This window comes from Phyllobates terribilis, unplaced genomic scaffold (genome assembly GCF_046119375.1).
Source record: "Phyllobates terribilis strain yellow unplaced genomic scaffold, ASM4611937v1 Scaffold_11__3_contigs__length_659146591, whole genome shotgun sequence".
In the NCBI taxonomy this organism is placed as follows: Eukaryota; Metazoa; Chordata; class Amphibia; order Anura; family Dendrobatidae; genus Phyllobates; species Phyllobates terribilis.
This window is the reverse complement of record NW_027362771.1, coordinates 345823006-345847367: the sequence shown is the minus strand read 5'-3', so window position 1 is coordinate 345847367 and position 24362 is coordinate 345823006. Positions and strand designations below refer to the sequence as shown.

General features: G+C 40.5%; 1 protein-coding gene across 1 annotated transcript in view; it reads left to right on the top strand.

The window, feature by feature from the left end:
* Nucleotides 1–24362, top strand: part of SNX1 (sorting nexin 1) — a 73836-nt gene that overhangs the window by 5800 nt on the left and 43674 nt on the right. Inside the window, exon 2 of the mRNA XM_073652840.1 lies at nucleotides 23982–24084. Coding sequence (XP_073508941.1) covers nucleotides 23982–24084 — 103 coding nt within the window. The remainder of the gene's footprint in view (nucleotides 1–23981; nucleotides 24085–24362) is intronic.

Here is a 24362-nt window from a genome sequence, read left to right as displayed (position 1 = left end):
GTGGGAGCAGCTTGACCGTATGGTACGCAAAAAGTGCCCATCAAGCCAATCCAACTTGTGGGAGGGGATTCAGGAAGCATGGGGTGAAGTTCCTCAAGATTACCTCAGCAAATTAACAACTAGAATGCCAAAGGTCTGCAATGCTGGAATTGCTGCAAAGGGAGCATTCTGTGATGAAAGCATTGCGCAGGGAATATAGTGCGTCATAGCGCAGTGAAGCTGGTAATCACACAGCCTCACTGCGCAGGCGGCCGGACATATACAAGTGCGCCTGCGCCCCACAATATCAGCGTTCGCCGGGAGCCGGATTCAAATACATGGGAGGCACCAGCAGTGAGTGAATGCTACGCCCGCTCATGACTGAATATGACAAGCACTCCCCTATGACTGAAAACTCATGTAGGATCGAAGTATATTAAACGTTCTAAAATCATTAGAGCTGCAACAATTTTCATGAAAACAGCTTGTTAGTGATGCACATTGCTTTACTCTGGAGACTGGTCACAAAACTGATGAGCAGGTGAACATGAGATTTCTAAAAGATTGACTGTTTTAGGTTCATACTGAAAATGCTGCAGACTAAGGCTAGGAACTGACAGGTGTAGTTCAAGGTCCATATGCAAACCGCAGTGTCTTGCTGGCCCTAACTTACAACCTCATATTCGTCTACAAGGCTGTAAGTTTGGGTCGGGAAACCCGTGATTAATCCGAGCATTGCAGTCCGTAAATGAACTATAAAAAAAAAAAAAAAAAAAAGCCGAGCTGAACCCGGACTAATAAAAAGTGAAGTTTTTTTGCTCACGTGACCTCCACAGGTTGGAAAAATTCTCTGCAGATCTGGGAATTTGTGGCTGAATTCACATGATTAGAACTAAAATTTACACTGGTGTTTCCATGTACAAAACTGTAGCATTCCCGGCCATTTGGATGTACCCTAAGCCCAGATTTGGAGGGTGTGTTGTAAACTTTCAGGGCATATTAAAAAATGTAAGCAGTGATGTGATCAATGGCTATGGGCAGCCGCTCCGATTTTATCATTTGTATTGGGGACAGTGCCTGTAAGAAACACATACACCGCCTCACCTTCTGACTATTTGTGGACTGTACACATCTCTATTGTTTCTATATAATCTGTATTTTGGCAAGGTGACAGGATATTTTGCTGATGGAAAACATTTCAGTAGGCTGCAGGAATTATCCGACAAGCTCCACATTCACCATCTGAACCGAATAGTCAGCTTTTCATTCACCTCCCACAACACATGACTTGTGTGCAGCATCCAAATATGACTCAGGAGCCAGGAACTCTGATGGAAACTGGAGACATCTCAGTAGGTTCTCATGAGGAAACTGCAGTTATAGTTCCGATTGTCAGGAAACAATTTTGTGGGATGACCTGTGCGTTCCTTAGAAATGTCAGCCCCCAATTTATCCTTTAAACGCTATCATGTGATGAAGAACAGGAAAGGGGTTATTGTGAAACATCAGCCTGTCTGAATGCTAGGCATGGTAAATGATAAATAAGATTGTCTATTTGTGGTTCAACCTGAGAGAGAGGTTGTAAGGAATGACCAGAAAGGGTAGCACTTGTCTTTTGTGTCCTTTAGATTCTCAGCAAGGTAAATTTCATCATACATGGTGCTAATACACAGCAGATTTTTCCCTTCCCTATGACTTCACCATAGAGAGTTCATCCGCCCCCAAGGACCGGAAACCTACAGATTTAACCCCTTTACCCCCGAGGGTGGTTTGCACGTTAATGACCAGGCCAATTTTTACAATTCTGACCACTGTCACTTTGAGGTAATTACTCTGGAACGCTTCAACGGATCCCCCTGATTCTGAGATTATTTTTTCGTGACATATTGTACTTCATGATTGTGGTAAAATTTCTTCGATATCACTTGCGTTTATTTGTGAAAAAAACGGAAATGTGGCAAAAATTTTGAAAATTTAGCAATTTTCAAAATTTGAATTTTTATGCCCTTAAATCAGAGAGATATGTCACACAAAAGAGTTCATAAATAACATTTCCCACATGTCTACTTTACATCAGCACAATTTTGGAACCAAAATTTTTTTTTGTTAGGGAGCTATAAGGGTTAAAAGTTGACCAGCGATTTCTCATTTTTCCAACAAAATTTACAAAACCATTTTTTTAGGGACCACATCACATTTGAAGTCACTTTGAGGGGCCTTTATGACAGAAAATACCCAAAAGTGACACCATTCTAAAAACTGCACCCCTCAAGGTGCTCAAAACTACATTTAAGAACTTTATTAACCCTTCAGGTACTTCACAGGAATTTTTGGAATGTGGAAGAAAAAAATGAACATTTAACTTTTTTCACAAAACTTTAGACCCAATTTTTTTTTATTTTCGCAGGGGTAACAGGAAAAAATGGACCCCAAAATTTGTTGAGCAATTTCCCCTGGGCACGCAGATGCATCTAAATAGGTTCCTTGAGGAGTATAGTTTCCAAAATGGGGTCACTTGTAGGGGAGCTCCACTGTTTAGGCACATCAGGGGCTCTCCAAACACGACATGGTGTCCGCTAACAAATTGAATGGAAAATCGGCTCAAATTGTTAGCGGACACCATGTTGCCTTTGGAGAGCCCCTGTGTGCCTAAACAGTGGAAACCCCCCACAAGTGACCCCATTTTGGAAACTAGACCCCCCAAGGCACCTATCTAGATGCATAGTGAGAACTTGGATCCCCCAGGTGCTTCACAAATTGATTCGTAAAAATGAAAAAGTGGAAAAAAAACACTTTTTCATTTTTACGAATCAATTTGTGAAGCACTTGCATAGTGAACACTTGGAACCCCCAAGTGCTTCACAAATTGATTCGTAAAAATGAAAAAGTGTTATTGGTGCCATTTTCAGGCACGTGACATTTTTTGATCGCTTTCTATTCCTATTTTTGGGAGGCAGAATAAACAAAAACCAACAATTCAGGAATTGTGTTTTTTTTACATTTTTTTATTCTGCTCCGGGTGTGGTAAAATTGATAAGGTAGCTTTATTCTTCGGGTCAGTGCGTTTACAGCGGTACCACATTTATATCGTTTTTTATGTTTTGGCGCTTTTACACAGTAAAAGCTATTTTATAGAAAAAATTATTCTTTTGCATCGCTTTATTCTGAGAGCTGTAACTTTTTGATTTTTCGGATGATGGAGCTTTATGGTGGCTTGTTTTTTTGCGGGACGAGATGACGTTTTCAGCGATACCATTTTTATTTATATTCGTCTTTTTGATCGCGTGTTATTCCATTTTTTGTTTGGCGGTATGATGATAAAGCATTGTTTTTTGCTTTGTTTTTTATTTTATTTTTTTACCGTATTCACTGAAGGGGTTAACTAGTGGAACAGTTTTATAGGCCAGGTCGTTATGGACGCGGCGATACCAAATATGTGTACTTCTATTGTTTTGTTTTTTTCATAATAATATTTATTGATGGGTACATTATATTTTTATTTTTAGTGGATTATTTTTTTTTTTTTTTATATTTTTACAATTTTTTTTTTTTTTTTCACTTTTTGGGAGTTTGTTTACTTTGTCCCACTATGGGACTTTCACTTTTTTTTTATTCTGATCGCCTGCACAGCATAGGGATGGAGCACCATCCCTGTGCCATGCAGGCAGTCAGCACTGGACAGGGAGAAGATAGTTTGGAGATGCACTACGCATGTCCAAACAATCTTCCTGCTGTCTGGTGACCCGGATGTTGTCATGACGACATCGGGTCGTCATGGCAACACCCGGGAAGCCGCGGCAGACAACGCTGGAGGCCGGAAGAGGAGGTGAGCATTGCGATCACCTCCCCTTGCCTCCGCAATGCTGTGATCGACTTCGATCGCAGCATTGCGGGGGTTAATGTGCTGGGAGCGGTGAGGGATCGCTCCCTGCACATAGTACCGGGTGTCAGCTGTGACGTACTAATACGGGTCAGGCTCTTAAAGCCCAGGGCACTGACGCGTATTAGTACGTCATGGGCTTTAAAGGAGTTAAAAGGCAGAACCTCTTTTCCAACTGCAGTGGTTTATAGAGCATGAGAGGACCTCCTTTAAAGGGGTTGTCCACTACTTTCACATTTATGCCCTATCTATAGAATAGGGCATCAATGTATGATCAGCCTAGGTCCCGCATGCGGCACCCCCGCCGATCAGCTGTTATCGGTGCAGGTGGCGGCCGCCGGAAGTCCTTACATGCGGTGCTTGGCCGTCAAGTTGTAGTGGCTGGCGCAGTGTACTGCACATCTGCTTCCCATTCAATTGAAGGGCATCAGTAGTACGCACCACTTCGGAAAGGCCGGTTCAGCGGGGGCTCCGGCGCTGAGCCCACACTGAACCAAGCACATGTCAGCTGATTATTACAGCTGACATGTGCCCGCAACAGCCACGGGTGGAATCGCGATCCACCCGCGGCTGTTAACTAGTTAAATGCCGCTGTCAATCTCTGACAGCGCCATTTAATAGCGCCGCGCCGGAAGCGCGTCACTTACCCCGCCCATCGGTGACCCAGTCACATGATAGCGGGTCACTGATGGGTGGGCATGACAACCCTGGGTCTGCAGCAGACTCCAGTGGTTGTCATGTAAAGATTGCTCTGAACGCCACCTAGTGGTCAGCACTCATAGCACAGGAGCATTTCTGCTACATAGAGGTGATCTGCTGATCACCTCTATGTAGCAGAGGCAATCGAACAGTTGCTGCTTCAAGTCTCCTATGGAGACTATTGAAGCATGCAAAAAGTGAAAAAAAAAAAAAAGTTTTAAAAAAATCACCCCCCTTTTGCCCCATTCAAAATAAAATAATATTAAAAAAAGAACCCCACATACACACATTTGGTATCGCCGCGTTCAGAATCCCCCGATCTATCAATATAAAAAAAATAATTAATCCGATCCTTAAACGGCGTAATGAGAAAAAAATTCCAAACGCCAGAATTCCTATTTTTGGTCACTGCAACATTGCAATAAAATGCAATAACGGGCGATCAAAACATCGGATCTACCCCAATATGGTATCAATAAAAACGTCAGCCCGGCGCGCAAAAAATAAGCCCTCACCCGGCCCCAGATCCCAAAAAATGGAGACACTGCGGGTCTCGGAAAATGGCGCCATTTATTTATTTATTTTAGCAAACTTTGGAATTTTTTTTCACCACTTAAATAAAATAGAACCTATACATGTTTGGTGTCTACGAACTCATAATGACCTGGAGAATAATAATGGCAGGTCAGTTTTAGCATTCAGTGAACGTGTAAAGAAAAAAAAACATCTGTGGAATTGCATTTTTTTTTTTTTTTTTTTGATATTTCACCTCACTTGGAATTTTTTTCCCGTTTTCCAGTACACGATATGGCAAAACTAGTAATGGCGTTTAAAAGTACAACTCGTCCCGCAAAAAATAAGCCCTCACACTGCCATATTGACCGAAAAATAAAGAGTCTTTGGCTCTGGGAAGAAGGGGAGCAAAAAGCGAAAACGCAAAAAAGCGGAAAATGCTCCGGTCATGAAGTGGTTAATTAGTCAGGCAGAGAACACATATATAATATGTTATATGAATAATACTTCTCTTCCCTCTTCAGTGGTTTCCTGTCTTTGGAGGGAGAGCTAGGGTCCCTGATGATGCCAGGGATGTTCGGGAAGGGGAGGATTCTATAGGCTGGAGCAGTCGTAGGGATTCTCTGCAGAACGCCCAGCTGAAATGATGCAGCCTGCAGACTGTCAAGACAGTGTCCAGTGGTTCCCTGGCTCAGCAAGATATGGTGAAGTCACCCCTTCCTTTCCCGACTACCGCAGTGGTGGTTTTCGGGGTAATTTGTTTGCAGATGAGAGAAGATAGTGACCCGGAGAATCTGATGTTGTGTCCGATGGACGCAGCCTAGTGGGTGCGGCCATCCAAGCGGCGGGAGATTTGAAGAAGGGCACCTCCGGTATTATAAGAAGTTCACTCCCTATACCGTTTATCGCCTGCAGAATGGAGGAAGAAAGCCAAACCAAGAATCCTGTGGAGGAACCAGCCCCTCCGTGTGTGGTAGTTTCTGCTACTGGCGTGTGTAAGTCAAATACCCTTTCTACTTCAGGGCTAATTCTGTCTCCCCTTGAATGTGTTTTGTTATAGGACAGACCTAGGAAACCACAGAATAAAACAAAGAATGTGCACTTTGAGAGCCAAATTATTGTAGTCATATGATAAAAGGTTGTGCCAACATTGCATTGAAAAAACATTGGCAGAAGAATCATCCCTTATGAAGAACCTGAAAGCGATAGTTATAACAGAAGTTTGGAATTCACTTAAAGGGAACCTGTTATGTCCTTTTGTAGTATCTAAACTGCCCCCATTGCGTAAACTGCCCCCATTGCGTTGTTAGTGATGCAATGTGCATCACTAACAAGTTTTTTTTTTCATTAAAATCGGCGCTATAATCGTGTATAAAGCACATATTCATCGCATTTAGTCAGGGTTGGCGTAACCCACGCCATTTGCATTCTGGTGCCTGGATGTCACCAGTATGCAGTCCTTGCGCAGTGTGTATACCGGCCAGCCACGCTTGTTGATCTGGGAGCCGCGCATGCGCCATGACGAGCGGCTCCGGCTGCCCACAGTGAAGCTGGGAACTACACATAGCTTTACTGTGCACGAGCGGCTCCCAGATCAGCAAGCGTGGTTGGCCTTGACATACTGCACAAGCGCGACATACTGCACAAGCGTGGCATACTGGTGATGTCACTGCAAACCAGGCACCAGAATGCGAATGGCGTGGGCGGCACCATCCCTGACTAAATGCGATGAATCACACCCCTATGACTAAACGAGCAGGTATGATATAAGTGTATAAAGTGCTTTATACACATGTGCCAATTTTAATGAAAAAAATGTTGCATCACTAACAATGCAATGGGGGCAGTTTAGATAGTACAAAGGCTATGACAGGTTCCTATAAGAAATTTAAGAATAGGACCCCTTATGTTCTTACTGATAAGCAGGATACAAGTTCCGACGAGGACTTGGAAGATGGAAATTAGAAGGATTCTATTCAGATGTTTCTTCTTCATCTTCCTCCTTAGATGATAATGAAGGTCATCCTTGTTTTCCAGCATAAATTCGTGAAGGCAGTTGGGGCTAGTGTTGAGCCTTGTTATCTGCTTGACACTGTGGCAAATCAGGGATGTTCATGGGCGGAGCCGATTTTTTTTTTTTTTTTTTTTTTTGGGGGGGGGGAGCGAACAAGCTGGAACCCCAAACACGAATTTGAAATGCCGAACAAATTTGCTCAACACTAGTTGGGGCCACAATGAAAATTGAGGACGTTAAGGATCCCAAAACAATACAGGATGTGATGTTTGGAGTTGAGGAGAAAGCAGAAATGCTTTCCAGTGCATAAAAAAATGTTTCCTCCCTAGTAAAGGAAGAGTGGAAGAAGCCTGATAAAAAAAGGGTTAAAAGAAAATACCCCTTTGAATCCGGTATTTGTGAGTGGGGAAAATGCCCCCAAAATCGATCCAGCCAGTTCACATGTATCCTGCAAATCTGCTTAGCCCTTTGATAACCAGGACCTCCTGAAAGATCCCTTGGGTAAAAAGCCAGAAAGTTTCTTCAAAAGGGCCTATGAGTTGGGACAACAGCATTTAAGCCAAACATTGCTGCAACATGCACAGAGAGATCTCTAATTGTTTGGTTAGATCAGCTGCAATTAGATTAAAAATAAATGTCCATGGGATTCGATTTTAGCCAGTTTTCCAACCATCCAAAAAGCAGCTGATTTTTAGCTGATGCTGGTGTAGTAAGGCTCACAAACTGCTCATACTCTTTATCTAACCTGCACTCGCCAGGCTCTTTGGTTGAAGATTTGGTCAAGGGATCTTCGTTCCAAAAGTAGTCTGTGCAGCATTCCATGTCGGGGAGAATTCCTTTTCGGACCAGTTCTGAATGAGATCCTGGAAAGGCTTCCCTGCTAATTCCTTTCGTCCTTCTGGGAAGAGACACCTGCTAATTCCTTTCGTCCTTCTGGGAAGAGACAGTTTGTGTCCAGAAGGACCAGAGATCCAAGATGGAAGGTCACAAGAGCTAAGGGGAAAAGCTTCAATTATGACCCCTTTCCCACTGATCCTCCAAAATGATCCAGAAGACAATGACGCCAGGCCCCCCCGGGTAGGTGGAAGGCTAAAAAAGGTTTCTTCCTGACGGCTTAGAAATCTCAAGAGGTACCGTAAATTCAATTTAAAATACCATAGATCATGGTTTGAAGCTAAAATTCAGCTCCCGGCCTCCAGAAAGATTCTTAGTTACAGAAATAGAGTCCTCGAAAGCAGGGCAACAGGCCTTCGAACAGGAAGTCTTGTCCGGGTCATTCCATAATTCTATGTCTAGTGAACCAATGAATTTTCCCTTTTATATTTTTAATTCTTTTGAGATTTTATTCTCTGGTAATATTGTTAGAGAATGCAAAATGTGAAGAAAAAAAATATATATATATATAAAGTCTGATGACTTGTTCTGATCTTAAACCAGGCAAATCATTAGATAAATCTATAGTGGATACAGTGAAAGTTTTTTTTTTTAGTGATGAAGTGAGCCTAATTATACCTGGCAAGAATACTCATGTCTATAAGCGGCTGGTACTTGCCAATTTGAAAGAAACCTATGAATTTGTTTTTTTTTTTTTAAATTCAACTTCTACCAAAATGTTCTGACCTGCGACCTAAGAATTGTGTCCTGGCTCGTGGTAGTGGTGCACACTCAGTATGCATATATACAGCACACCAGAACACTAAGCTTAGGATTGAAGAAGCTAAGCTAAAAGATACTCAGATTGGCGAGTCCAACCTTGGTGATTACAAAGTATGTGTCTCAAATAATGTGTCCAGAAAAGAGTTCAAACTATTACCAAATATCTGAAAAAAATGACCTCCAGTAACTGCTCTCCAAGAAAAAATATGACCTCATCTCGAAGAGGCTATGGTAGATGGCATAACTTATAAACAGTGGATATCTGAAAGATGGACTTTTGACAAGGTTTCTAAAAGTGCAGAACACTTTGTAGAATGTTTTTGTGACCAAACGTCACAAAAGGGTTAGTCTGAAACCCAAAAGAAAATTCCAATTGATACATTTTTAAAAACTTTTGTAATTCAAGTCATGGTAAAATTCTCTACCATTCACTCTGTACTGCAACTTAGGGTTCTGTGTATATTACCCACTTCCTATGACGATTCGTTTGAGAATCCGAGTGCATGATGGGATACTCGACTGTCATCTGCTGGCACAAACTGCTGTCACTCCCCTTTCCGCCTTGAAATGAAGCGTCATCGAAGGGAGGGGGCTGGGACATCCCAACACTCCCCTTGCTTTGTTTGCCGCCCTAAAACGAAGCGTCATCAGTGACGCTAGTTTCAGGGTCTCCCTTGTGCATTGTGTTCCCCAGCGCGCCCTGTGCGATGAGCTCAGTGTCCGATTTGCTGTCTGCTTAGCTGAATAGTAATAAGCCTCCTTTGCTTACAGTCAGAAATAAAATACAAGTGTAGTTCTGATATCTGAGTGCTTACTTCATGATTCAATAGCTGTTCATTTGTTCCAAAAAACATGATTTCAATGAAAAACTTACCTCCTACCAAGTTTTAGCAAGGTCTACTTCTTCTCGGATGGCTCTTCTGAACAGTATAGAAATAGGAAAAACTTTATAAATGTATGCCATTATGATAAAGATTTTGGAGTGGAACCTGAATGGCACTTAAGGTTTAGGAGTCATTGTGAAACGCCTTGAAGCTCGAGCTAGCATCCATAAGCCATATTCACACCAAATCTTAACACCCAAGCTTTTCAACTGGGACTATGAAGAAGAGGAGAGTTTGTTAAAACATGGGTTTCTGGAAGCAGAACCCATCAAAGGGACTCTGCAATACCACATTTCATTCCATGTTATGAAACAGAAATAAAAACAAGATTTTTTTTTATTCAGCAACGACAGTGAGCTTATGAAGTGATTGAAGGTGGCACAAGATTGGCAACAGATAACATAACTGGTTATGTGACCTGTGAATATGATCGGCACTGGTGGCCGGCTAATGGGCTCTCCAAAGATTATGATAATGAAGAAGTAGATGTGACTTTTTTTTGCACCTTCTGGTTCTTCACCGTCCTTTGTGTATCCAAGAAAAGCCGACATTATAAAAGTAACGAAAAATCAGATATTAACCCCATAACAGCCGTACCTACTGACACAAGGGAACAGCCATTGTTAGTAAGAGATTGTGGACAAGATTACATTTCACCCAGTAGAAGGGACAAATTGATGATAAAAGGTCTGTGTAAAGACTTGCTGTTGATTGTTTGACTAGTTCATATTGTTTTATAACTTGATGATTTAACTACTGTACTATTTTTAAAAGCTTGAAAAAGGACATGTCTAGTGACCTAATAGTAAAAAAATTTTGTTACATGTATATTTAAAAAGGTGTTACAAATATGGATTCTTTTTAATTTAGCATGAGACTGTATTTAAAAAAATCATGTTTCAAAATATGATCCTATGGAGATCCCAACTTGAATCCCTGAACAAATGTAACCAAGAACACAAGTAACACACATGCATTTTTTGAAAAATTTAACATATAGTTTTTCCGAAATCGCCCATCAAAATTTAGAATTTGACTCCTCGAAAACACTATCAACAAATATAGTCTTGAGACATATCAAATTAAAACCTGTACAATTCTGAACAAAGTGATGCCTCTCCCATCTCTGTCTTAATTTTAGCTCGAGATATGATAAGTGTAAAGTCATACAAGTCCAAAATTCAGTTTTTTTCAAAACTTTAGAAATCTCTAAAACATTAACTAATGAAGATAAAACTTCAAAACTTTTTTTTTTTAATTCACTAAATGAGCACTTGAAAAACACCAAACAAAATAAATATCCTAAGATATCAGGTAAAAAAATATTCAAATTTGGATCACTTGAAATGGAATTACCGTCCTTGGTGCAGAAGGGGGTCCTTACTCAGTTTCCGGAATCCGAAGAAGGGAGAGGATTCTATAGTCTTCTCTTTTTACTGAAAAAAAAGACCTACCCTTGAGAACTTTTGTGAACCTAAAAGATTTAAATCTGTTTAACCCCTTACTTACCGGGGACGTATTAGTACGCATATTTGCGATCCCCCGGTTCAGTGAGGGCTGCTGCGCTGAGCCCTCACTGAACGGAGCACATGTCAGCTGATTCTTACAGCTGACATGTGCCCGCAACAGCCGCGGGTGGAATCGCGATCCACCCGCGGCTGTTAACATGTTAAATGCCGCTGTCAATCTCCGACAGCAGCATTTAACGCGCGCTTCCGGGTAGCGCGTCATAAGCCCCGCCCACCGGCGACCCCGTCACGTGATCGCGCATGACAACCCAGGGTCTGCAGCAGACGCCTGTGGTTGTCATGATCTTGTCGCTATGAGCGCCACCTAGTGGTCGGCGCTCATAGCACAGGACCATTTCTGCTGCATGCAGGAGACCTGCTCGTCCCCTGTATGTAGCAGAGGCGATCGGATAGTTGCTGCTTCTAGTCTCCTATGGAGACTATAGAAGCAAGCAAAAAGTAAAAAAAAAAAAAAGTTTTTAAAAATATAAAAAAAAATATAAAAGTTTAAATCACCCCCCTTTCGCCCCATTCAAAATAAAATATATATAAAAAAAAAAACCCCACATACACATATTTGGTATCGCCGCGTTCAGAATCGCTCGATCTATCAATATAAAAAAAGAATTAATCCGATCGGTAAACGGCGTAACGAGAAAAAAATTCTACACGGCAGAATTACGTTTTTTGGTCGCCGCAAAATTGCAATAAAATGCAATAACGGGCGATCAAAACATTGGATCTACCCCAAATGTTATCAATAAAAACGTCAGCCCGGCGCGCAAAAAATAAGCCATCAACCAGCCCCAGATCACGAAAAATGGAGACGCTACGGGTCTTAGAAAATGGTGCTTATTTTTTTTTTTTTTTTACCAAATTTTGGAATTTTTTTTCACCACTTAAATATAAAAGAACCTATAGATGTTTGGTGTCTATGAACTCGTAATGACCTGGAGAATAAGAATGGCAGGTCAGTTTTAGCATTCAGTGAACGTGGTAAAAAAAATAAATAAAAAAACAACTGTGGTATTGCACTTTTTTTGCAATTTTACCGCACTTGGAATTTTTTTCCCGTTTTACCATACAGGATATGGTAAAACTAGTAATGGCGTTGAAAAGTACAACTCGTCCCGCAAAAAATAAGCCCTCACATGGCCATATTGACCAAAAAATAAAAACGCTATGGCTCTGGGAACAAGGGGAGCAAAAACGAAAATGCAAAAACGGAAAATGCACCGGGGCTTAAGGGGTTAAAAGGCAAACATTTCAAAGTGGAAACAATAGGAATAAAGGTAAAACTTATTTTTCCAAAATACTACATGACAATATTAGATCTTCAGGATGCATATTACCACTTAACTATCCTTCAGAAATTTGTGGTGGCAGTAAATATCCAGTGAGGCTATCATCAGTTTCAGACTCTTCCCTTCTGGTTGTCCATGGCCCCAAGAGTGTTCACAAAGATAATTGAGAGATGTCGGCCCATATCAGAGAAAGAGACGTATTGTTCATCCCATATTTAGATAACTTCCTGATAGTTGGAAAGACCAGGCTGGACTGCAGTCAGGCGGTAAAACACGTATCCAGTATCCTAGCTTCCTTTTAGGATGGCTGGTAAATGCGAAAAAATCAAAGGTGATTCCGGAGCAGAGACAAGTTTTTTGGGGAAGTCTTCTGGATTAGTGTAGAGATCTTTTCTTCCAGAAGCAAAAGTAGACAAAATAACTGGCATTGTTTCCAGTCTGATCGGGAATCCAATAATCTCGCTGAGGGGAGTTTTGTGCATTCTGGCACTTGTATGAGACAAGCTCATTTCAGAACGCTTCAGTGGGAGGTTCTGGAAGCAGAAAAAAGATGCAGGCGACGCCTAGACAAGAGAATTAAAAAAACACTCGGGAGTCCCTAGTTTGGCTCTGTCAGGAGAATCTCTTACAAGGAGTTCCTGGGAAATCTTGAATCTATCAGTTATCACCACAGATGCGAGTCCTTTCGCTTGGGGGGCACATCTGGAGGACAGAACTTTTCAAGGTTATTGGTCACTGGCTCTGAGACAAGCATCCTAAAATCTGAAGGAACTAACCACTGTTAGGTTGGCTCTGGTAGAAGCCCTACCTGGACTAGAATGTGAAAATTCTTTCAGACAACAGGACCCGTAATGTTCTATATAAACAAGCAATGGTCACATGGTTCAGGTCTCTGATGACCGAAACAGGGAAACTCATGGCGGTGGCAGAGGAAAATCTTCTATCGCTATCAGCAGATTATCTAAAGGGAAAGGACAATATCAAAGCAAACTATCTAAGCTGCCTCCAGTTAAGTCAGGATAAATGGTCATTGAACCATGCAATAGTTAAGAAAATAGTCTAATTATGGGGTCAGTCTCTGATAAACCTTTTTGCAACCATAGACGGCCATCGGAAGGTGCCAACGTTTTTTCCCTAGATCCTAAGGAATCCCCCTGTGGGTAAAATGCTTTTCTACTCAAATGGTTTCAGGGCTTAGCTTATGCCTTCCTGCCAATCTCCCTGATTCCATTAGTTTTAAGGAAGATTTGGTCGGACCAAGCCGAAGTAATCTTAATGGCACCCTTTTGGCCCAAGGGAACATGGCCGTGGGAGATTCATAGGTTCTGGAAATTCCTGGCCTCCTTTCTCAGGGTCCAGTCTTATACCCCGTTATAAGAAATTTACAACTGACAGCGTGGCATTTGAGTGGCAGCTCCCTAAATCAAAAGCATTTTCCAAAAATCTATTTTCTACCCTCATGGGGTATAGGAAGACGTTAACAAAAAATATGCAAGAGTCTGGAAAAGGTTTTTAAATTTCTCAAATGTAAATCCCTTTGTGAATGACCCAATATCATGGACTAGGATTTTTGAATTCTTCCAGAAAGTCCTGAAATTATGACGGTCTTTAACACCTTTTAAGGTACAGATATCAGCCTTGTGCATTCTTTTTGACCAGAAAATTGCTGACCACCCATGGGTAGTGAGGCTCATACTGTCAGTGGACAGGTGTAGACCCGTGGTTCCACCATGGGACCCCAAGTTAGTCTTAGATGTTCTAACTAGATTCCCATTGAAGCCGCTAGCCGAAACACAGCTTAAAGTTCTAACCTTTAAAACTATCCAGAGTGGTGATTAGACCGGCCTCAGCTTTTCTCTCTAAGGTGTCCTCAACCTTTCATAGGTCTCGAGATTATATTACCCTCTTTTTGTAATGACCCCAAGAATGAGAAGGAGGAGAAGAAAAAAGGACACTATGGTTGGTGTTTACGATAGGCCACCTGGACAGACTGAAGATATGGATGAACTCTTTTTTTACATCAGATGTATTTGTTCTCAAAAAATAAGTATGATGTAGTGATCATGGGAGATTTTAACTATCCAGATATTTGTTGGGAATTTCTCTCAGGCAAAATAAATGGTTCCAGAAAATTATCTTCTCTCGCTAACAACTTTATATTTCAAGGAGTAGAAGAGAGAACAAGAGGATTGGCCATCTTGGATCTAATCCTTATAAACAGGGAGTAAATAATTGAGGAAGTAAAGGTGGCTGGGAATTTAGGAGGCAGCGATCATGCTGTCCTCGAATTTTGGATTACAAGAGGAAGAAGACCAACGAGGACTCAGACTCTAAGGTTGGACTACAGAAAGGCAGATTTTAATGCACTCCGAAAGAGGGTATGAAAGGTCCAATGGCTAAATGCTCTAAAGGACAGAAATGTTCAAGAAAGGGGGAGATTTTGCTAAATGAAATTCTCAATTTCACAGTCAGTAACAATCCTGAAAAGAACGAATCGGAAGCATTTAAAGAGACCAGGATGGATGACCACAGAAGTTAAACACTTGTTAAAAAGGAAAAAAGAAATGTATATTAAATGGAAAGAGAGGGGCATATCTAAAGAAGAATATAATGCTGTCTGCAGGGAATGCAGGGCAAGCGTTGGCAAGAGCTAAAGGCTGTAATGAAGTGAGGCTTGCAAGGGAGACCAGAAGCAATAAAGGATTTTAGGGGTATGTCAAAAGCAAAAGAAAAGTCAAAAATGCTATAGGATTTTTACAGGATGAAAAGGTTGAAGTGGTCAAAAATGATGAGAAGGCCAAACTTCCTATTTTGCATCTGTGTTTTCTAATAAAGCAATTATAACATCAACTGATCTTCATGGTGCTATCGAATAAATAAAAGCATCCACAATATCTATAAACTGAAAGAGGGTGACTGAACACTTAGCTAATTAAATGAATTTGAATCTCCTGGTACAGATGAATTACATCCTAGGGTACTGAAAGATATAGCTGAGGAAATTGCAGAACCACTAGCCAGAATGTTTGAAAAATCCTGGAGAACAGGAGAAGTCCCAGAAGATTGGAGAAGGGCAAATGTCCCTATCTTCAAAAAAGAAAAGAAGATGGAGCCAGAAAATTACAAGCCAGTAAGCCTTGCTTCTATGCCAGGCAAATCTTTAAACAAATTATTAAACAGCATGTGTGTAAGTACTTGTTTTAAGAATACAGTAATTAACCAGAGCCAGCATGGGTTTGTAACAAACAAGTCATGCCAGACTAATCTAATTTCCTTGTATGATGGAATCACTGACTGGGTGGATCAGGGAAATGCCGTAGATATACTATATCTCGACTTCAGGAAAGCATTTGATAAAGTATTTGACAAGGCTACGTTAGGTGGATTCATAACTGGCTCAGTGATCGTACTCAGAGTGGTAATAAATGGTTGCTCATCCAATTGGAAGACTTTTTCAAGTGGGGTACACAAGACTCTGTCCTGGCCCCAGTGTGGTTCAATATTTTTATAAATTATCTAGATAAGGAAACTGAAGGTAAACAAATCAAATTTGCAGACGAAGCAAAGCTAGGACAGATAGCTAACACTAGAGAAGACAGAGAAAGGATTCAGAAGGATCTAGATAAGCTTGAACAATGGACAGTGACTAATAGAATGGTATTTAACAGGGAGAAATGCAAAATACTACATTTGGGCAAGAAAAACGAAAATTACATTTACAGAATACAGCTAAGCAACAGCACTTATGAAAAAAGACTTTGGTATACTAATAGATCACAGACTGCACATGAGTCAACAGTGTGATGCAGCAGCAAAAAAGGCAAACACAGTTGTGGGATGCCTAAAGAGAAGCATAGAGTCTAGATCACATGAAGAAATTATTCCCCTCTAATAATCCTTGGCCAGGCCTCATCTGGAATACTATGTCCAGTTCTGGGCACCACATTTAAAAAAAAAGACATTGAAAAACTGGAGCAAGTTAAAGTGGTATTCCCATCTCCAAGATCCTATCCCAATATGTCGTAGGTGTAATAATAATATTTGCAAATATCTCCAATTAGAAATGTAGTATTTTATTTTTGATTCGCTATCTCTTACCTCATGTGCAGGCATCACAGGACCTTAGGCATCCATGGTTATGTCCACTGATAGTTAGCTAATTGCTAGTGGTCGTAACCATGGATACCTAAGGTCCTGCAATGCCTGCACATGAGGTAAGAGATAGTGAATCAAAAATACTATACTACATTTCTAATTGGAGATATTTGCTAATATTTTTATTACACCTACTGCACATTGAGAGAGGATCTTTGAGATGGGAATACCCCTTTTAAGAGAAACTATGCCCTACAAGGAACGGTTAAAGGATCTGGGAAAAAGAAAGCTAAGAGGAGACTTAATAGCTGTCTACAAATATCTGAAGGGCTGTCACATTGTAGAGGGATCATCATTATTCTCATTTGCACATGAAAACACGAGAAGCAATAGAATAAAACTGAAAGGGAGAATAAACAGATTAGATATTAGAAAAAACTTTTTGACCAGTGAGGGTGATTAGTGAGTGGAACAGGCTGCCATGAGAGGTGGTGAGTTCTCCTTCAATGGACATCTTCAAACAGAGGCTGGACAGACATCTGTCTGGGATGGTTTAGTGAATCCTGCACTGAGCAGGAGGTTGGACACTATGACCCTGGAGGCTCCTTCCAACTCTTAACATTCTATGATTCTAAGGAGGCTAGATTCTATTCTTTAGATGTCAGTAGGTGTTTGATTCAATGCTTAAAAACATGTCTATATGGTGGAAAACTGCCTCTTTTTTCTTTTTCAGTGTCCAAAAAAAAAAAAGTCCAGATGGCATCTAAAGGGACCCTGGCTAGATGGGTTAGATCGGTTAGATCGGCAGTTTCATTAGCCTATTCTTAAGGCTCCTGAAAATTTAAAAGCTCATGCTACAAGAGCGGTATCTACCTCATGGGCAGAAAGGGCCAATACCTCTCTCTTGAACAAATTTGGACGGCGGCAATTGGTCTTCACCATCCACCTTTTTTAAACACTACCGGTTGGATTTGGGTGCTTCTGATCCTTCCTTTGGGAGAAAGGTTCTTCAAGCAGTGGTCCCTCCCTAAGGACTTCTTTGTTATCTCTTTATTTGGTGCTGTCATGGGGATGGGAAAAATGATAATTACTTACCGGTAATATAATTTTACGCAACCCACATTTGCACCCTTCCTTATTCCCCCTTCTATAGGTTTTGGGGTTTCGTTTATTCTTCCCACTTCACTGGGAAGAATAAATGAAATGATCATTTTCCACATGCAGCTCCACGACAAAGTCTGCATGTTCGGTCAATGGAAATACCCTTAGGTTAGATTCACATGACAGTATAATGGCCATCATTTATGATTCATGGGGAATGCTATCATCATAATATGAACCATTTAAATAAGTTTGAGTTTTTGTTTTTTTTTTTTCCTTGTTTTGTTTTTTAGGTCACAATCTTTATAGAAATGCAAAATTAGTAATCGAGCATTTCAACTTGTGAAGAGGAATGTCCCTACACACATTCTGTTCAATCAGTGCTGCCAGTGTCACACTGTAGGGACATTCACGATTGACAAGAGTACAGCAAAACACAGTTGTCCAAATCATATATACAGTTCCCGATTACAAATTTTTGCTCTATAGCCTTTTATGGGGAGCCTGAACGAAATGCATGTGAAAAGAATTCGATTGCATTTTCAAGTGCCGAGTCAAAGATTTTCTGTAATAAAAACACATTAAAAATGCTTCTTCAAATCTGCATCCAAAGCGCATCAAAGGGGAAAATGCTGCAACAGCACATTAATCAGAGAAGATTGTTGTTGCATATTCTAGTACGGAAACCTGCAGCAGATAAAGTGCAGTATTTACCTTGCGTATGAACATGGCTTTTGGCTTGATATAGACGTCAGAATAATGCAGGTGATCTTCTTTATATGGAGACCTTCTGGCTGTCCCTCAACTCCAGTCTGGTCGGAGGTAGATGGATTGGACATGTTGATTTTTACCATGTCCATTTTTTCTGGCAATACAGGTCTCTCTTTTTCCTTTAGGAAAGGTGAAGAAGAAAATGATGAGAGTACTGAATACATTTTTGTTTTATTTTTGCATCCACAAGGGTAATGCAACATCTTGTACGTCTGATTTTTTTTCTTCCTTCTGTTGGAAATGCTATATAAGCTCTGTGGGGACATGCGCATCAATAGCTAGCAGATTAAAATTACATTTTTTCCCCCATAAAAAATAAATAAAAGCTTTCCTTACAACATAAAGTAAAAAAAATCTCTACCATAATTGTAAAAAGTTTTTTAGAACGTTATTTTAAAACCACGAGCTTGAATGGGAACTACTGGAGATTGAACATCTGATGTTCATGACATTTGTGTTTGCAGTTTTACCAGATCTGTCAGAATATTTGTCTTTAGTACACAGCAAGGTTTATTTTTCCTCCTGTCTTTATAGGCTAAACGAACCATGCAGGCATCTCCGGTGGACTATGAGAGGGCGTTCACACTGTGTGGGGGAGATTTGTAAAACTGGTATAAAGAAAAACTGTCTTTCAAGAGCAAAATCAAAATAGAAACCTGTGCTGTGCTAAGGGCAACATAGAAAGCTTTCTTTTCACCAGTGTTATAAGTTTCCCCAATTCTATAGTGTGCACTCCCTCATAGTCCACAAAGATACTTGCAGTTTTGATAAATCTTCCCCATTTTTCTACATCCTTTCAGTCAGTGGTTCTCTAGGGGGTCAGAGTCTTGGAGTCCCTCATTTAGCTCCAATCCCTTTAAAAAAATATATGTATCCCCCAATTCATCAAAGTGTTTACACCAGAAATTTGGTGTAAAACTCTTAGAAAAGTTGAAATATTTTTGCCTAATATGACGTTGTGCCCAAATTTTTGCGACTTTTGGAGTTTTTGTGCCAGTTTCAGCCAGCTTAGCTACGCCAAGTGGTGGAGCTGGGACGGGGCTTGGCGACATCCACTTGCTGTAGGCTACGTTCACATGTTGAGTATTTGGTGAGGTTTTTTTTCACCTTAGTATTTGTAAGCAAAAACCAGGAGGGGAACAGTCAGAGGAAAAGTATAATAGAAACACGTCCCCACTTCTGTATTTATCACCCACTCCTGGTTTTGGCTTACAAATACTGATGTAAAATACTGAATAAATACTGAACGTGTGAACATGGCCTAATTCATGATAGGCTGTGGCGTGCTTTACACCTCAAGTCTGACTGGAGCAAGATTTGTGGCAAGGCGCTCGCCACTTTTAAGATGTGCCTGATTCGTTCAGAGTTGTGATTAATGAATCAAGTGCCTCTAATTTCACAACACCGCCTCACCAAGCTCAAATGTTGTGTTTTTGCTTTGTGTTTTTTTGCATTCTGTGCAAACCTGGATGTGGCCTCCCTTCCTAGAGCTGGATAATACATTTAGAAAGCTTTCCTAGGCTGGTGTTCATAGTTCGGGACCCAGTCCTTTGTATGCCCTTATTCACACGGAGGTCAACTTTGACATATGGTAAGGTTTTTAATATTAGACAGTGTAGGACCATCCCGAACGGGTTCACCTTGTCGATGGTGGGATGGCTTTTATACTATTTTTGATCAAAAACAGTGTTACTACTTATTAAGAACCCTATTTTATTTAAATGCACTTGCTTTTTATTTTTTTACAGCAGGGCTTATCTTCATTTTGCTTCTTGTAGGATTTTCTGAATCATGGCCATTGTGAAACATGCATTTATGTGCTGCATGTATACCAACTTTAAACCAAGCTCAAATTTTGTGTTTTTTCTCATCAAGACCGTAGTGCCATTTCTGTGACCACTCAAAAACTCTTCTGATCTTCAACAATTAATAAAATGAAATGGGAAAAAGTTGATGCTCCCTATTGAGGAAGGATAAGGCCACAGTGACTTTTCTTTCACGACATTTCATTTAACGAAATGAACATCCCAACACAGCTGTTAGATGCTATGATCCAGAGGTTTCAGCATTATGTGCCTGTTGTCACTATGGTCTATTTGGTGCATTTAAACATGGCAGACCATAGAACGGAGACCCATGAGAAATTTATAGCAAGGCTGTATGACACAGTATTTGAGGAGTCTTTTGGAGCAGGTCCACTCAAAAAAATACCTGACAAATTGCTCAAAAACGCCTGAAAGACTTCCGATTCATCTCTAAAAAATTAATTGCTGTTCATTAGTGATGAGCGAGCATGCTCTCCACTGCTCGGTACTCGCCCGAGCATCTCCGTACTCGAGATGCTCGGAGCTCACCGAGTACTTTCGAGATGCTCGGGCGGGGGCTCGGGTCCCCGTCCTGCATGTTTGCCACTATTTAGAGCACCAATCATGCAGGGATTGTCTGCCACTCACTGTAATGTCACAGCCATGGTGGTTGTGGCATTACAGTGATTGCTCAAATTGATGGGAACAGTGCTCACAGTGAAACATGAAAAGCCGGCAATTCATCAGCGACATACACCGGTACCCGACAATTTAGAACAGAAAGAATAGAGCATCACACATAGCTTAGATAGATAGAAACATGTCGGTCACATATATAATAAGTACAGTGACAGTGTTGGTTACTGTACTTGTCATTTAGTGTTAAAATAAAGGATTTATAAAAAAAAAAAAAAATTGGCGTGGGGTTCCCCCTAATTTTAGTCTCTAGCGGAGGTTAAGCAGACGGCTGGGGCAGATGTTTGAAGCCTGGGAAGGCGGCCGGCTTTTTTAAAGAGACTGGTGCATGAAAATCGGAGGGCACTAGTGTGTTCCAAGTGCCCTGCTATGTTTTTCATGCACCCTCCTATATACCCTGTCTGCCTATATATTCTGCCTGCCTGACGTTTAATTGAGCACCGTTCCCATCGATTTGGGCAATTTTTGACCTTCTGCAGACCGCAGGGGGGGACCGCCAGAAAAATGCTCGAGTTTCCCATAGACTTACATTGGGCTCGTTGCTCGGGTCGAGCACCCGAGTATTCCAATGTGCTCGACCCAAGCTTCGAGCACCCGAGCATTTGTGCCCGCTCATCACTACTGTTCATACGTTCAGTTTTCTGAAATTTTTTTTTTATTAGCTTCATGTTTTTTAAAAATGCCAAGTTATAAAGGAAGTGAACATTCATCAGGCGTTTTCCATTATGGATCCACGCCATGCTGTACAATAGAAGTAAATGAGAAGACTGGAAGGACACCACAAAGTTAGTATCTTTGAGTGTTTTGCTTAATGGGTTTAAATAAAATATGATAAAATTGCTCATGTGAAAAAGCGTTAAAATGTTTACAAAACATTTACAGATAGCGCTTCGGAAAATGTTAATCAAACCCTTCAAGAAGCGATACCAAAAAAACGCTTCTGGTTAGAAAAAAAGCTACATGGAAGGAGCATTTTTTTTAAAACCGTTTTTGTATGGAAACACTCATTGTTTTTGAGTGCCTCAAAAAAACTGAGGGTTACAAACACAAAGAGAATTAGGCCTCATTTGGAAGCCTGCGTTTCACTTGCTTCTTCTAGGGCTGTTTTTCATGGATGGATCACGGAACCATTATATTCTATAGGGCTGTTGACATGACTCTGTTTTGCGGATTGAATATGTGCCCAAAAAAAAAGAAATCAGACGTGTCCAATTTTAATTTGATTCACAGGTCAAAATCACGCGTTCAAATCTAAGGGGCCATGAAAAACCTGGACAGCACATGGATGGCATCCTAGTAGAAGCCTAATGCTATGCGTTTTTCACTAACTGATAGCAGAAGATTGAGAAACAGCATGAGAGAAAAACTGATTAATAGTGAGTGGATGTCAGAGGCCTAAAACAATCTAGTGGCCAGTGTGTGTCTCTTTAGAGACAGTGCCTTATAGCAAGGCTGTGGAGGCGGTAAGCCAAGCCACCGACTCTTCAATTTCCCTGACTCCGACTCCACAGCCTCACTGCTGAGCGTGTACATAAAGTGCAGCACGGATTCATCTCAACTAAAAGCCGAGATCCTTAGATCAGAAACAGAACAGACATTTATAGAACATTTCATAATTTTCCCAAATTCTTATGAAAACATTTACATCACATACTGCATTGTACTAATAAACCCAATGTATTATATATTTTAGGAGTCTGAGTCGATCCATTTTATACCGACTACCAAAATGGACACAGACTCTCTGACTCCACAACCCTGCCTGATAGAAAAAATAAAATATATAGATTAAAAACTCTTTTTGAATTAAAATGGATCATGAAAAAGTAATCAAGTATTAAAAAAGACCTAACAAAACACATGTATTGTGAGTATCTGTGACCAATATTGCCAATTAGGTTTTGTCACTCTTTGCTTTTCGGGGTATGTACACGTGGTGTGTTATAAATGCCAGTCTACCAGCAGAGGTTCTGAAACAGAAGATGCTTCAGGAGAATGCCAGCTTTTTTTTCTTGTGTGCACATACCCTTTTTTAGCAAATTATAATTTATTGTCCTGCAATTGTATAGGTCTTTGTCATCCAGATATTAAAGGGGTTGTCCGGGACTTTTATATTGCAGCTTCGCAACTCAGCACATCCCAACGGTATCGGGAACAGTTGATATGAGAAGGTGCTGGGTGTCGCGACCCCCACCAATAAAATATTGATGACCTATCCTATAGATAAGCCATCCATAAAAAAATGTTATATAACCCCTTTAACTTTTTCCTTCTCGTTTCCCAGCCTTACATTTATTCATGTCATGTGGTGTTTTTAAAGTTAAATATAATTAATTATTTATATTTTCCGCTGCTTTCCTAATAATCAAGTACTGTATGTCAAAGCCACATGCATTTTGCCGTGCATTGTTGCTCTTCCGTAAAATGTTTTAGCTTTTTCTTTTTTTTTTTTTTTTTTTTTTTTTTTTTTATATAAACGGCAGTTAAAAAATGATGGAAATTTACAATAAAGAGTCTGTATGTAAATATGGTATGTTTTGGATCCGTATTTCATCAGTGTTTGGCCAGTGTTTCAGTAATTCATCAGTGTTATTTTTTTTTGTCTCGTATTCAAAAAGTAAAATTGCAAAGATTCTTCTATCCATTATAATGTTAAAAACAGACTTCACGTGGATGGGACCCATAGACTTGTATGGGGGATTTTGATCTGTGTCTCGGATCAAAAATAGACTTGTTTCCATGATTTTTTTTTTCTTTTGTGGACACAGAGCCTGAAAAAAACACTGACCTAGAAAAGCACGGTTTGAATGCGTACATGAAAATCAGACATCTAAATGAGCTTTTAATCCATCTACTTGGTACTTGTGGTTGTATTTGGTGAGCACTTAGCTGTTTTAGTTCTTTAGTAAAGCGTGCTTCTTCCTCGTTGGCTTGTCTAACCAGTATAACTGAAATGTAATACTGGATACATCCTAGAGCTAATATGGAAAACCTGCTACTCAGATCCTGTTTGTAACCTTTGTGTCTATAAACGTGATACCTTCCTTTATTTGGTCTGTTTCCTTCAATGTTTTAGAGCAAAGAAGTGATTACTCCAGTCCCCCAGAAGGAGGTGGTCCAAGAAATGTCAAAAGAAAATGGACTGTTCCTGGATGATGAGGACCAGGATTTGTTTGCAGGTATACATACGAGTTTTGTAGTACTATAGCACTATACTGTATATTCCTGAAAAGGGATAGTACTGCACATTGCTTTCTTATATCTGCTAGTTGGCCTGGTATGGGTGCAGAATGAGGGAATTTCAGTCTATCATCTGAATATGGCAGTTTATGGTCAAGTAAAGGTGGCCTTACTTTTGTCCCCCACCCGTCTGACCAGCTTATTAGTGGCGCACCAAGTTGTGTACCGCCCTGATGTAGACAAGAAATTCTGCGCAAACCTTTATCGCACCAGAAGC